Here is a 12,424-nt window from a genome sequence, read left to right on the forward strand (position 1 = left end):
CACCTGGTGTATATGGAGCACGGTTCAGTGGTGCAGGCTTCAGGGGATGTTGTGTAGCCTTTGTGGATGCAGAGAAAGCTGAGGAAGCTACTTGATATGTGAAGGATGAATACGAAAAGGCCCAACCCGAGTTTGCGAAGAAACTGAGTGGAGGTAAACCTCTTCTCATCTGTGAAGCAGGTGACTCTGCTCGCGTTCTCTGTTCAAACTCGAAGTTTTGTTCCCTCGAGTGCTCTGTTATAGTTGTTGATTCTTATTTGTTCATCCTTTTTTTTATTCTCTCTCTGTGAGATTCTCTGGTCTGTTTAGTCAAGAGATAGAAATGGAGCATGCATTGATACGTTTTTACTGTTACCAACAATTTGACAATACGTAATGTAAATCATTTATCTTTCTGTTTTGTTCTGTGTTTCTTCAAGTTCTGGAATTGAAAGATCTTATGAAATTTCCACAGCCCAAGCTTCTGTCAATTATGAAGGTAACGGTGGTAGGTATATATGCCAGATGACGTCAGCATTTGAAACATTATCTAGGATACTTCAGTTTGTGCTGTATAACATATAATTTGATTTCTCATGTGCAGTATCCTATTCAGATTCCAAACTACAGAAACACACTATGTGAAAAGGTATATACTGATGACTGGGTATCTGTTACATAAGAGTGAGGATGTTTAACTCATACATATTAGATTCCTCGAAATTTTTACTATATCTCGATTAGGAATATTCCAATAACATTTGTGAGATCATGAATGTTTTTATCCGATTGCGTCTTTCCTTGTAATTTAACTAAGTTTTTGAAATTTATGTTAATACATGTGTTTGTTTTTTTGCCTAACAATCTATTTCCCAAACAAATTTTAATTCCATCTGATCTATTAATTTCCTAATATGGTTTCAGGTTTTAGTTAGACATGTTACTAGAGTCTGTGAATACAGAAATTAAGCCTGTGGAAGCTTTTTTGGAGACGATCAGCAACAACACCATCTCATAAAGACACCAATTAGTATAAAAAAAAACACTTTTCAGGGAAAAAGTTACTTGGATCATCCTTTGGTGCTATTTATGTGATGATTTAATAGTGCTGAACGTTATTTGTGATGATTTATATGTGCTGAACGTTACTTGATCAAAAGTTACTTAATGCATTTATATGTGATGATTTAATAGTGCTGAACATAAGGTGCGTTGAGCCGATTGTGCGGGTATCGTGGGCTTGACGTTATGGAGTTTCTGAGAAGAATTGTCATATCGCCTCATCAGTGATACTAACTCACTTGAAGAACACAGGACAAAGTGTGGTTCTGATTTGAGGAAAGAATGGTCTGTCTATATGCTAAGAATCATCACAAATCACTGAGATCACCTAAGTTTCTATTTCAAGCAGCAGGACTCCAAAATTCTAAGCACAAACAGTAGTTTTTTTACAAATTGTCACTCCAAATAACGTTATATAAGTCCTAATTACCTACCTAAATTTGGTTTGTTGAAAACCGTCGTTTCTTTGCTGCAATTTAAGCTATATAGAATAGTCCTTCATATAAAGGCCTGTTGATTGCAAGTCTTTAAGAAAATGTGACAAAACAAAAACGGCCTATTGATTTTAAGGAGAAGTTTGCATATGATCAAATATGGCAACTAAACAAATACACTTACATGCAACTTGTGATAAAGAAAATGAATATAGTAAAATGAAATCTAACGAAAAACTTAAGAAGCTAGCAAAGGTTGGTTATAAAAAATACTGCACTAATACAAGAAGTAACGAGTTCCTATTCTGATGGCAAGTATTACATTTCCATCATTGCATATGTCAATCTGGAAAACCAAGAAGACCATGAATAACCAAAAAGAATTGTCACACTTTGATATGCCACAACCTCTAAACATCAATTACAAAGAGAACCCCGCTTATCACATAATGTGAGCATTGATCATGATTGTGGAGATGAGTTTGGTTATAAATATAAGTTATTAAATATATTATTTAAATTTGTATATTACACGTGTATGCATGCATCTTCATAGCACAAGATACTATAATACTCCCTCCGTTTCGATTTAATTGTCGCTGTAGAAAAAAAATTTCCTTTCAAAATAAGTTTCGTTTTAGAGTTTTAATGCAAAATTTATTAATAGAATTCTCTACTTTATGTTTTTATTGTTGAAAAATGGTTAGGTGTATAGGTAATTGTGTTTTTTTGTTTTGGAAATATACAAAATCATATGTTTTCTTAATTCGTATGCATAAACCTAGAACGACAATTAAAATGAAACGGAGGGAGTAGTTAATATCTCTATAATGTGTTAGAGATATTTAATAAAATAGCAAAGAATAGAAGTGAACCCTAGATAAATATATTATTTATATAAATATAATTATATTTTTTGTTTACATAATAGTTTGTAAAGAAATATTTAGTGTAAATAATATCATAATTTTATAAAATACTAAAATAAATTGGGCTGGTTTTCAACTTTCACAAATAAAAAATATTATTTGTAAACTTAGAAAAGAATATATCAAGAATATTCTTTTTTAGGAGAGAAAATAGAAAATACACCGGAGACAAATCCATCTATATTACGAAATTCCTCTATTTTAGAGAAAAAAATAGAGGAAGACATTAGAGATGGTCTTAGCCATGACCGACGTAAATGATTGACGTCAAGATTTCAGGTTTTTTGATTCTTACTATTCTAATGTTTCAATATAATTTGAATATTCATTTTGTTTTATAATATAATGGTTTAAAAGTATTTTTTGTTTCACTATATAAATTGTTTTTATATTTCAATGTAATTTTATATTTATTGGATATTGTGTGGCCAATTAAATTATGTAAATTATTGTGTAACTGATTAAATTTATATATTAAACGACATTTTTCTAAAGTAATAACTTTTAAATATTACAAATTTTAATTAAAACTGATTACATTTTGAAACTATATAATAATCTATAGATATGAGGACAAAATTGTAAAGTAGTATCACCTTGAATTTCTCTCATTCTGTGTATTCTTTTAAATGGAAGGAGATAATCAACATCTAATATTATGTTGCTCTTAGTATATTAGAAATAGTCGAACAGTAAACCAATTAAGATGATGTAAGAAAGACATAGAGATGTATTTCGAGTTATCACAAATATAGAATCAATTGACAACAACTTAGTTATGTCCAACGTAGTACAACAAATAAGAGTTTTCATACCTTTTAATATTATAATATATCACTATATTAGTGACTAAATCACTTTTCTCTAGCACAAATACTCACTTCATTCTTGGAGTTGAAGCTTTTCCATCTGATGATATTAGTAGTTTGATCCCAAAAAAAGAAGCCATTGAACCGTACATTGTAATTGGAAAAAGAAAACAAACAAAAATCAACCGAAGACTTTTAAGGTATATGAAACAAAAATTAGAAATAGCAATTCTCTGCAGTTAAAGAATAAGGCTATAAAATTGTAAAAATACAAAATAAAACAAAAAATATACACAGAAAGAAAGATTTAGTAAAATAAAATCATAATATAATTTCCACAATTGATAGTGCTCAGTTACACTAAAAAGTCTAAATTTACAACATACACAGTTTTATTTACATCTTTAAACCTATTATCTAATTAAAATGTGTCTAAAAGAAGTGTCAGCTTGAAGAGTTAGAAAATATACGATAAAATATAATACATAAAGTTAAAAATACATTATCACTAGTCACTAAGAAATCATGTTAATAGTAATAAAAATGAAATGACAACACATTTATTAAAACCATAGAACGGCACGCAAGAAGGTGTTATTAAATATTCAAACTACAAATTAAATATGCTCAACTCAAACACACATAAAAATGAGACATCATATTTGGATATATTTAAATAAATAATTTTAAATATATTATATTCTTGATAATTTTAAAATTACTTAAAAATAATATACAAATAAAACTAAAGCAATATTTTGTAACACTAAAATAAGAAATGAAAAAAATATCATGTTAATAAAATAGATTTTAGATTTTAAAGACTTCTAATTCATGTAATATTACAAAATTCAAAATTTGTTTATTACAATTAATATTTTACCATTAGATATATTAAAAAAAATATTTTAGATCGATATTCAATTGTTAGTTTTCAACTATTACACGTAAAAAAATATTATTAAGTATATTTTTTAAAAGGGGGTTTTATATTTTAAATAGGTCATTGGAGTACTTTTTCTTTTCGTGAATTTATTCAAGCTGAGATTTCGATCTTTTAAACTAAGATAATTTATGTTCTATATATAATTATATTTCTTTTACATAACTCTAAAATTTTTGACTTGATTATTTATATTTTATTAGTTAATTGTGTTACATATAATTGAAATACTTACTTCAAACTAAAAATATATAAAAAAATCAAATTTAAAAATTAGTTATATATAATTTAATATACAAAAATTCACACACAAATAAAAATGAAAAATGTAACAAATTTAAATATATTATGCGCGGAGAAAGGATCTAGTTATCTATTAATAAGAGTTTGTTCTAAAACTTTAGGATAATAGCTAGTCTGTGATTTTCTTTACAAAAATGAAGGTCACAACTAACAAACAAACACCGTGAGGTTAATTATTCTTCACCAACATAGTTAACCAAAGCCCCACTTGGTTCTTGTTCGTTTGACTTTCTTTATTAAGAATGATTAAGCCCATAATCTTGACTGTTTTAATTTTAAAATTGTGATGTGGTGTCTTATTAGGTTAATCATCATCTCCCTTTTCATTTTCATAATTCATAATATTCTTTGAGACCTTAGGAATCTATATGGTCCGTTGATCATATAAAATATAATAGATTTTAAAATGATGCTTAGAGCATATGCAATGGTGAACCTCACCATTGAGTCCTTAAGAATATTTTAGTAATATTTTTTTTTTTTGGTTTTTGTTTGAATAGTTAAGGATTCGAATAAAAAATGGTCGTCCAATGGTGTTCCCGAAGATGGATCCTTATAGAAAAAAAAATATTATTAATTTTTTTTTTAAACTGAAATTGAAATTTGTTTTTAAAACTGAAATTGTAGTTTGTAGTGCTTTGGTGATGTTAAATCAGTTGGTTAAACTTAAACCAAGACTGGTTATGTCAATTGAGCAGTCAAATTGAAGAGGAGGCATCCGGTTCAGTTAGACGGTTTAACTCTCTGTGTGTACTTCTTTTGTGTTTCTTGTTCTTCTTCTTTGAGAGTTTGATTGAGAGAGAAAACGATTGTGTGTGAGAAGTGTGATCACACATTCGTGAATTTGAGCGGGAAGATCTTAAACAGATTGAGATTAACTAAACAAAAGATAAAAGAGAAGAGAATGAAGAGAAGCAAAATTGTAGTTAGCTAAACAGATTTAAACTTACAAGAGTAGAGGAAAAAGATTTAAACTTATAAAAGTAAGTTGATACTCGAGAAACACAAGAACTTGAGTCTAAACTGAACTGATCATACAAGTACATTGTAGCAAGGAAAACAAGAGGATAGAAGCTTTAAACAAGTCCGAGATACATAGCTAAAGAGACACAAGCTAAAGAGACGGAAGACATTGCCTCTGTTCCTCCTGAAATAAAAAAAACAAGTTTCCACGTCAAGACTTACTAATCTCATTGTCATCAGCATCACCCGCGTCGGCTTCTTCCTTGATGATGTGAGGATGTGTATACTGAATCTCACAACAGCTAGGACCAAAAGGAGTGACATGAAACACCATGTCTCCTTCGTGTTTGAAGATGACAAGGTCACCGATTTGAAGGTCATGTGCTGTGGTGAAATCTTTCCAACCTCTGGTGAGTGTCCTGTCTTCTTGTATCACTTCCCAAGTTTGATCTGAAGCGTCTGATCTTAGTTTCCATGTTTTCTGGTTCGTCTTCCCTTCTATGTGCTTTGAGAAGAAGGCAAGTGGTATTGTCTACAAGAAAAGGCAAAGTTAATCAAACAAGAAATACATCTAATCAAGAAACGCATGTAAACAAATAGAGAGAGTGAGGTTCTTATGACGCCACTTTGGAAACCAGGAAGCAGCGGCTTAAAGAAATGAGGTTCATGTGGATTCGCCATCTGCAAACAAGAAACGAATGTAAACAATATCAGTATTGAATTGATTCCCAACTCCTTTTGAAATCCTAATTTCAAACCAGAAGAACCCGAAATCGATGCTAGCAGTATCGTCTTCAAACCAATTTTTTACAAACGCAAAAAGCCCAAAATTCGAATTAAAACCCTAATTACAAACACAACAAACCCCCAAATTGTGTTCGAAACCTAAGTTGAAACGATATCGATTGAACATGCAAACTAATATATATCGATGAATCTACCTTGTTCAGTCGACGGAGACAAATCGCCGTCGTTCGCCGCAGGAATAGCCATCTGTCGTCGCGGGATTCGCCTTCGCTTCGTCGAGAGAGCAATCGCCTTTCTTCGTCGGGACTTTTTTTTTTCTGCTTCGGTCGAGAATGACCAGTGTTTTACGCGTATCCAAACCGAAATCTCTTCCATCCATTCAAAACACGCCACGTACCCTAAGGATCAAGTCCTAAAAAACCTTATTAACGTATCAATCCTTACTCCTATTAACCAAACAACTATTATTATAATCTTCCTAACCTATGATTAAACACCAAGGACCCTGCATGTACCTCCGTTGCGGACGCTCTTACACTCACGCACGCACTCAGCATCTAGGCTCTTAGCTCCAACTAGGACTAGTATATCCGTTAAAATGATGCTAAATTAACGAGTATTGAAAAAGGTTTTGCATTGTCGGTAGATAGATATTAGGCACTGGATAATCCGCTGAAACTGTCGAGATTATTCACTTGCTTAAAAGTTACTCCCTCCGTTTCAATTTAAATGTCGTTCTGGAGGAAACTTTTCGTTTCAAAATAAGTGTCATTTTATGATTTCAATGCAACATTTATTAATAAGATCTTCTGTTTATTTTTTCATTTGTTGAAATATGGTTAGGTGTATGAGTAATGATGTTTTTATTTTGAAAATGTACAAAATTAAACGTTTTCTTAATCCGTGTGCATAAGTCTAAAACGACAAATAAAGTGAAACGGAGGGAGTATATCTTTGGATCATGCAATAGTGTATTTTGTTAGAGGAAAAAACTAGACAATAGTGTATTTTGTTAGAGGAAAAAACTAGACATTAGTGTAATTTCCTGTCCATACGACTCTTCATTTCTCTGCATATTGTAATTATTAAACAAAATTATCGGACTATCCCAATTAAATTGCCCACTTTAGATATGGTTTGACTTTGCCTTCGAACTTCAAAAGTAGGATAACGAGTGCTCTATTTTAATCGATATTTGTTATTATATTTATGACTTAGAAGCAACTTCGTGTGTCCGACCTTAGCTCAGTTGGTAGAGCGGAAGACTGTAGTTGTTGCAGATAATCTTTAGGTCGCTGGTTCGATTCTGGCAGGTCGGATTTATTTTTCAAAAACAAATTAAACAGTCTTTTGGGCTTTGAGAAGTAAAACCCAGCACATATGTTTTTGTAACAGCCAGCCCATATCTTTTGCCTTTGTATTGGTATTTGGTACTATCTTGGATTAGAGATCTAGAAGGGGTAATAAAACTGATAAAATGTAAAAAAATAAAAAAAACTGATAAAATGTTCTTACGACAGGGAGAGAATCCAATATCTGACATTTTGCTACGTCTTTTATGAACAGAGGATACTAACAAGATTTGTGAAGCTACAAGGGTCTACACTCTCCGAGGTTGTTACATTGGAGACTCCTATGGGATTCAAGCGTATGCGTTCAATATATCAGTGAAGAGATTTGGTTCGAGGAAGGTTGGAGTGAGCCAATTTCTCTTCTTTGAATACAAAGGAAACTAGAGTTTCCGTGTAATGATATTCAATGTTTCGGCGTGTGAGATCGAGTATCCACTGGATGAAAAGTTTATTCCAGTGTAAGCGACGATGAGGGTACTCGACGTTACAGACGAAATATGTTAATGGTGGTGATTCAGAGTACAACCTTAAGAAGAGACGACGAGATTGAGAAGAGTATATAAACTGCACTTGACTAAACCAAAAACTTGAATTGCACCAATAATCAGTTCTTTGATTCTGACGTGTAACAAGATAATTCTAAACAAAAACTGTAACCAGGGTCTTGTGTTGATTCTTCTTTCTTTCATCTCGTTCCTCCGCTTCTCTACCTCTACCCTTTAACCATCTCTTCACCCATTACAGTCTCTCTATAGATTTGCATAGACTTCTCAACAACATGATAGTGTAGGGTTTTGAGTACATGCCCTACTAGTCCAGTGGTCCAGTACCAATAAAAAAATCGAAGCTCATACGAAAGCAAAGAGATAGTGAAAAAGATTTAAAGAATCAACAAAAAAACAACAAACCCATCTTCATCATATCATCTTTTCTTGGGGGCGCAAGATTCAACACCAAACTTGATGGAGATTAGGTATTTACAAACTTCTTAACCCTAACTTCTACTCCAAACAATTTCAGTTTCACTCCGAGGAGGTTTAACTTATCCACACCAACAAAAAAAAGAGACCAACGCAATGACACATAGACAGAATTAAAATCAACACACCCTACACGAAGTTGCACCTTCAGATTCCTCACTACTGAATACTGATCCACCAGTCACACCATAGTATCTCTGTCTCAGACATATTCGTTGACTCGAAAGGCCGTCACTTTCAAAACGAAATCTCTGGTTCTCAGCAGCTCAAACGCGCAGACATCACCTTCTCCTAAGTTATTCTCCACAGTGAACTCATACCAACCTTGACTGAACTTAGCTCTCCCTGCTTTGTAAAGGCATCTCACAGGCCACTGTTTCTCCCCGAGCTGGACCTTGATGAATCCCGAGATCCCACTTAAGTACTTCTCAGCAAAACCAGAAGGCAAATACTGTTTAAATACACAAAAAAATAAATAATAGAAACCTTCTTTAGAGACACCATTGTACAGATACACAAAATTAAAGGTTTCTCTTCTTATTATTACCATGATGCAACCTCTGTATAGATAAGACGGTCTCAGAACAACTCTGAAGAAAGGGTTTGTCGGCTCAAACGTTTTGGCTGCATTGATGGCTCTCTCTCTCTCTTCAGCATTCACTGTTCTCTTTCTCGCAGAAGCACTCTCGTAGAACTTTGAACGGCTCTCAGGGTCATCATCTCTCGGTGCAGATGAGTTTACTTCCTCTAGAATGGACCAACATCAAAAAGGATCACTACTAAACAAGACTCTGAAGAATCTAAAACAAGAGGAAAAATGCTTTACCAGGATGATCAGCGTTCTTCTTCTTCTTCCTCCCTCTCTTTTTAGGAACTTTTGAGGTTTGTGTTGGTGTTGCCTCTTCAGGTTTAACAGGTCCAGTGAAGAAGCTCTGGATGGCTGAAGTGGTTGTGTGCAGAGTCTCAGCATCTTCATCTTCAAGGTCTTCAAACAAACGGGGGCGTTTGAAGTGGTTTGCAGAGTCCATTAGACCAGTGGAGTGGTAGTTAATCTCGGAGTGTGGTAAGTTGTAAATGTAGACGCTAAAGGCAGAGTTGCCTTCGTATCTGAAGACCAAAAGGTAACCAATGCGGATGGAGTAACGGTGAACGAACTCTTGCCAACCATCTTGAAACCAGATCTTGTTGTTGTTGTCAGCTTTTCTAAGTCCTACACGCCAAACGTGACCATCAGGTACTGTGAGTGCAACTGCAACCGATAGCTCGTCTTTGAATCTCCTCACAAACTTATCTGGAACTCTCTGCACAAACCATACCAAAATGAAAAACAAAGATTATATAAAGATCCACAAGATACATTCCAAACTTTCCTGTTTCAGTTTCCAAGGCATCAACAACTATAACAGTCTATTAGTAACCTGCAACAATGTTCATTTTATTTTTGTAAAGATTACTTATGTGACTCCTGTGATCGTATCAAATAAATAAGACATGCTTGTAACCTTTAGGTGAACTATAGAAGCCTATATTAATTATAAAATTTATTCCACAAACTTATATGATAAACTGGAGAATTACATAGTATCTGAGTTTTTCATACTAATCCACAATTTTTCATGTGTGAATCTGCACAAGTGATAGCTAATCACTGTATCATCTATTGTGAATATAAAGTAGATAACAAAAGCATAAAATGTACATTTGTTTTTTTTTCTACACAAAAACTTTTTTTTTTATCTTAAAGTTAAAGGAGACAATTACTACTTAAGTTTCAGAGTTTCATTCACAAGTCACAAGTCACAATAATCAATAAGGATTAAGGAATCTTAAAAGCTTATCCTCATGAGTTCAAAATAGAAAGTAAACAAAACAGAGATACCACAAACAGATCTCAACTTTTTCTGACAGAACCGTACAATCTTATCATCATCAGAAGTCAACTCACTCTTGAAACACATTCCCAAAAACTATCAGTTTTTTTTTGCTGTTAATCAAAATACAACCTTTGACCTGACATATCTACAGAAAATCGACACAATTCAACTCCAGAAGTCTAAGAAGAGTGACAATATGAAGAATAAAAAAACGCATATTCCTGCAAGAATACAGAGGAGGAAGAGAAGGGAGAGTTACCAGACGCTTTTCTTGGATAGTGGAGGAGAAAATCAACTTGTGGAAGAAAGGGCGTGGCATGTTCAGAGCAAACAGTGACCAAGTGATAGACCAAAGTCAGATCATGAAACGACGCCGGAGAATACGCAACAGAGACAGAGGAGGCCTTTCAGATCTGAAGGAGTTTTGTATAAAGGCTTTTGATTATGGTCAAAGGGGGTGTTTACAACAACAGTCTTTTCTTTTACACTTGGCCTGGGTGACCCAACCAAACCAAAAGAAAAATAATTGTAAAATAAAAATGCTATTTAAAAAAAAGCAACTTGTGATTTGTCTAGGTCGAGCGAGTTGAATCAGTGTGTTTTCTCCTTTAACTCGGTGAGTCGAATCAGTTGTTCACTCGTGTGCCCCCACCTACTCCCCTTTTTCGACCATCTTTTTGCTCTGATTTTTTTTTGTTAGTATAATATTTGCTTCTTTTTAGAATGAAAAAATACTAATATTTGTTTCTTTTTTTCCTTTCAATCAAATATTAGTTCTTTTTGTATCGAAAATATAGTTTTTCCCCTTTAACTAATAACTAGATAAAAAAAAAACTAATAATCAGATTATATTATTACTTTTTTCGACCCAAAAAAATATTATTACTTTATGAACAACAATTTGATATTCTATTAAACCCCCGTTTGCAAATAAATTTTATTCTGAAAAAATCTCATTTAAAAACAGCATGATGTTAACAATTAGGCAAATGACGCAAACATGTCGAAAGAGGAATAATGGTTTAGATCGAAAAGCAGCAACCATGGTGGTCTCGGGTTTATAGTTTGGCAATTCCTTCCTGCGTCCGATGTTGTTCAATTGGGTCTTGAAGACATTCCAAGCAACGGCGTCAACTGCTTCAAGGCGGAGCCTCTTCTACCCTAAGCCCCTGCTTTCAAGGAGTATTCACTTCTTCTGTTTTTCAATTCCTTCCTCCTAAGCTCCGGTCCTTGTTTTTGTGTTTCCTAAGGCCAACGCTGTTCCCATTGTGTCGCGTAGCCGGATAGGGGGCCATTTCGACCGTCTGCGCTTGACCGAAACCAATGCTTCATCTTCATATGGCGTTGAAATCGGGTCTACATGATAGCAAGTGCCGAGCAAGCTCGAGTTTTGTTGGTCAGCGTCCTCCTCCAACGGAGCTCCGGGATGGGAGCCAGCCGTCATGCCTGCTTGGAGCCACTTCGGTGAAACCTGACTCTACTTTTCTTATGGCTTTACTCTTGTTGTCTCTGGTTGCTCCAGTCTTCGAGAAGTGCTTGGAGAGGGAGATCAATTGTTAGTCTTTTGTTCTAGTTTGGTATTATGTTCAAAGCCTCCATTGTTTGGTTAAGATTTGATCATAATTTCTTAGTGGTTTAGGGGTTTTTAAAAACTTTTTTGCACTTCTAAACTTTCAGAATAGCTGAAAAGCAGATTGTAGTTCCATCAAAGCAATGATATTTACGATTTAGCAAAAAAAAACGAAGAAGGAATAATGGTTATAAAAACAGAAAAAATAATAGTAGTGTGTTGACTCTATCTTTGTTTTCTTGATTTTTAATGATGGATATGACGATGAAGGTTTTGATTTTTGATTATAGTACTGTAAAAACATTATAATGATAAGCTATAGATTTTTAAAAGGTCTAATTAATGGCCTTTTTATACAAATGTATTAGAATAAAAGGCCATATTCTTCGATAATGCGTACTAACTACTATTATTTTTTCTGTTTATACATGGCATCAATTACAATGTTCATTAAGAAGTCCAATTATAATACGTATAAA

The 12,424-nt window shown here is 33.5% G+C and overlaps 2 protein-coding genes across 2 annotated transcripts; both read right to left on the bottom strand.

Moving 5' to 3' along the window:
• Window positions 1-5,633: 5,633 nt before the first annotated feature.
• On the bottom strand, window positions 5,634-6,726 carry LOC106378073 (B3 domain-containing protein REM9-like). The gene is made up of 3 exons (XM_013818262.1): window positions 6,685-6,726; window positions 6,044-6,103; window positions 5,634-5,954 (listed from the first exon to the last, which is right to left on the bottom strand). The coding sequence occupies exons 1-3, from the start codon at window positions 6,724-6,726 to the stop codon at window positions 5,634-5,636; spliced, it is 423 nt and encodes a 140-aa protein (XP_013673716.1).
• A 1,691-nt stretch (window positions 6,727-8,417) lies between these two features.
• LOC106381237 (B3 domain-containing transcription factor VRN1) lies at window positions 8,418-10,965 on the bottom strand. Its single transcript, XM_013821127.3, has 4 exons — window positions 10,635-10,965; window positions 9,328-9,802; window positions 9,049-9,248; window positions 8,418-8,952 (listed from the first exon to the last, which is right to left on the bottom strand). Exons 1-4 carry the CDS (start codon window positions 10,692-10,694, stop codon window positions 8,704-8,706), a joined length of 984 nt encoding a protein of 327 aa, XP_013676581.1. The 5' UTR covers window positions 10,695-10,965; the 3' UTR covers window positions 8,418-8,703.
• Window positions 10,966-12,424: the final 1,459 nt, after the last annotated feature.

Source organism: Brassica napus, chromosome C3 (assembly GCF_020379485.1).
Source record: "Brassica napus cultivar Da-Ae chromosome C3, Da-Ae, whole genome shotgun sequence".
NCBI lineage: Eukaryota > Viridiplantae > Streptophyta > Magnoliopsida > Brassicales > Brassicaceae > Brassica > Brassica napus.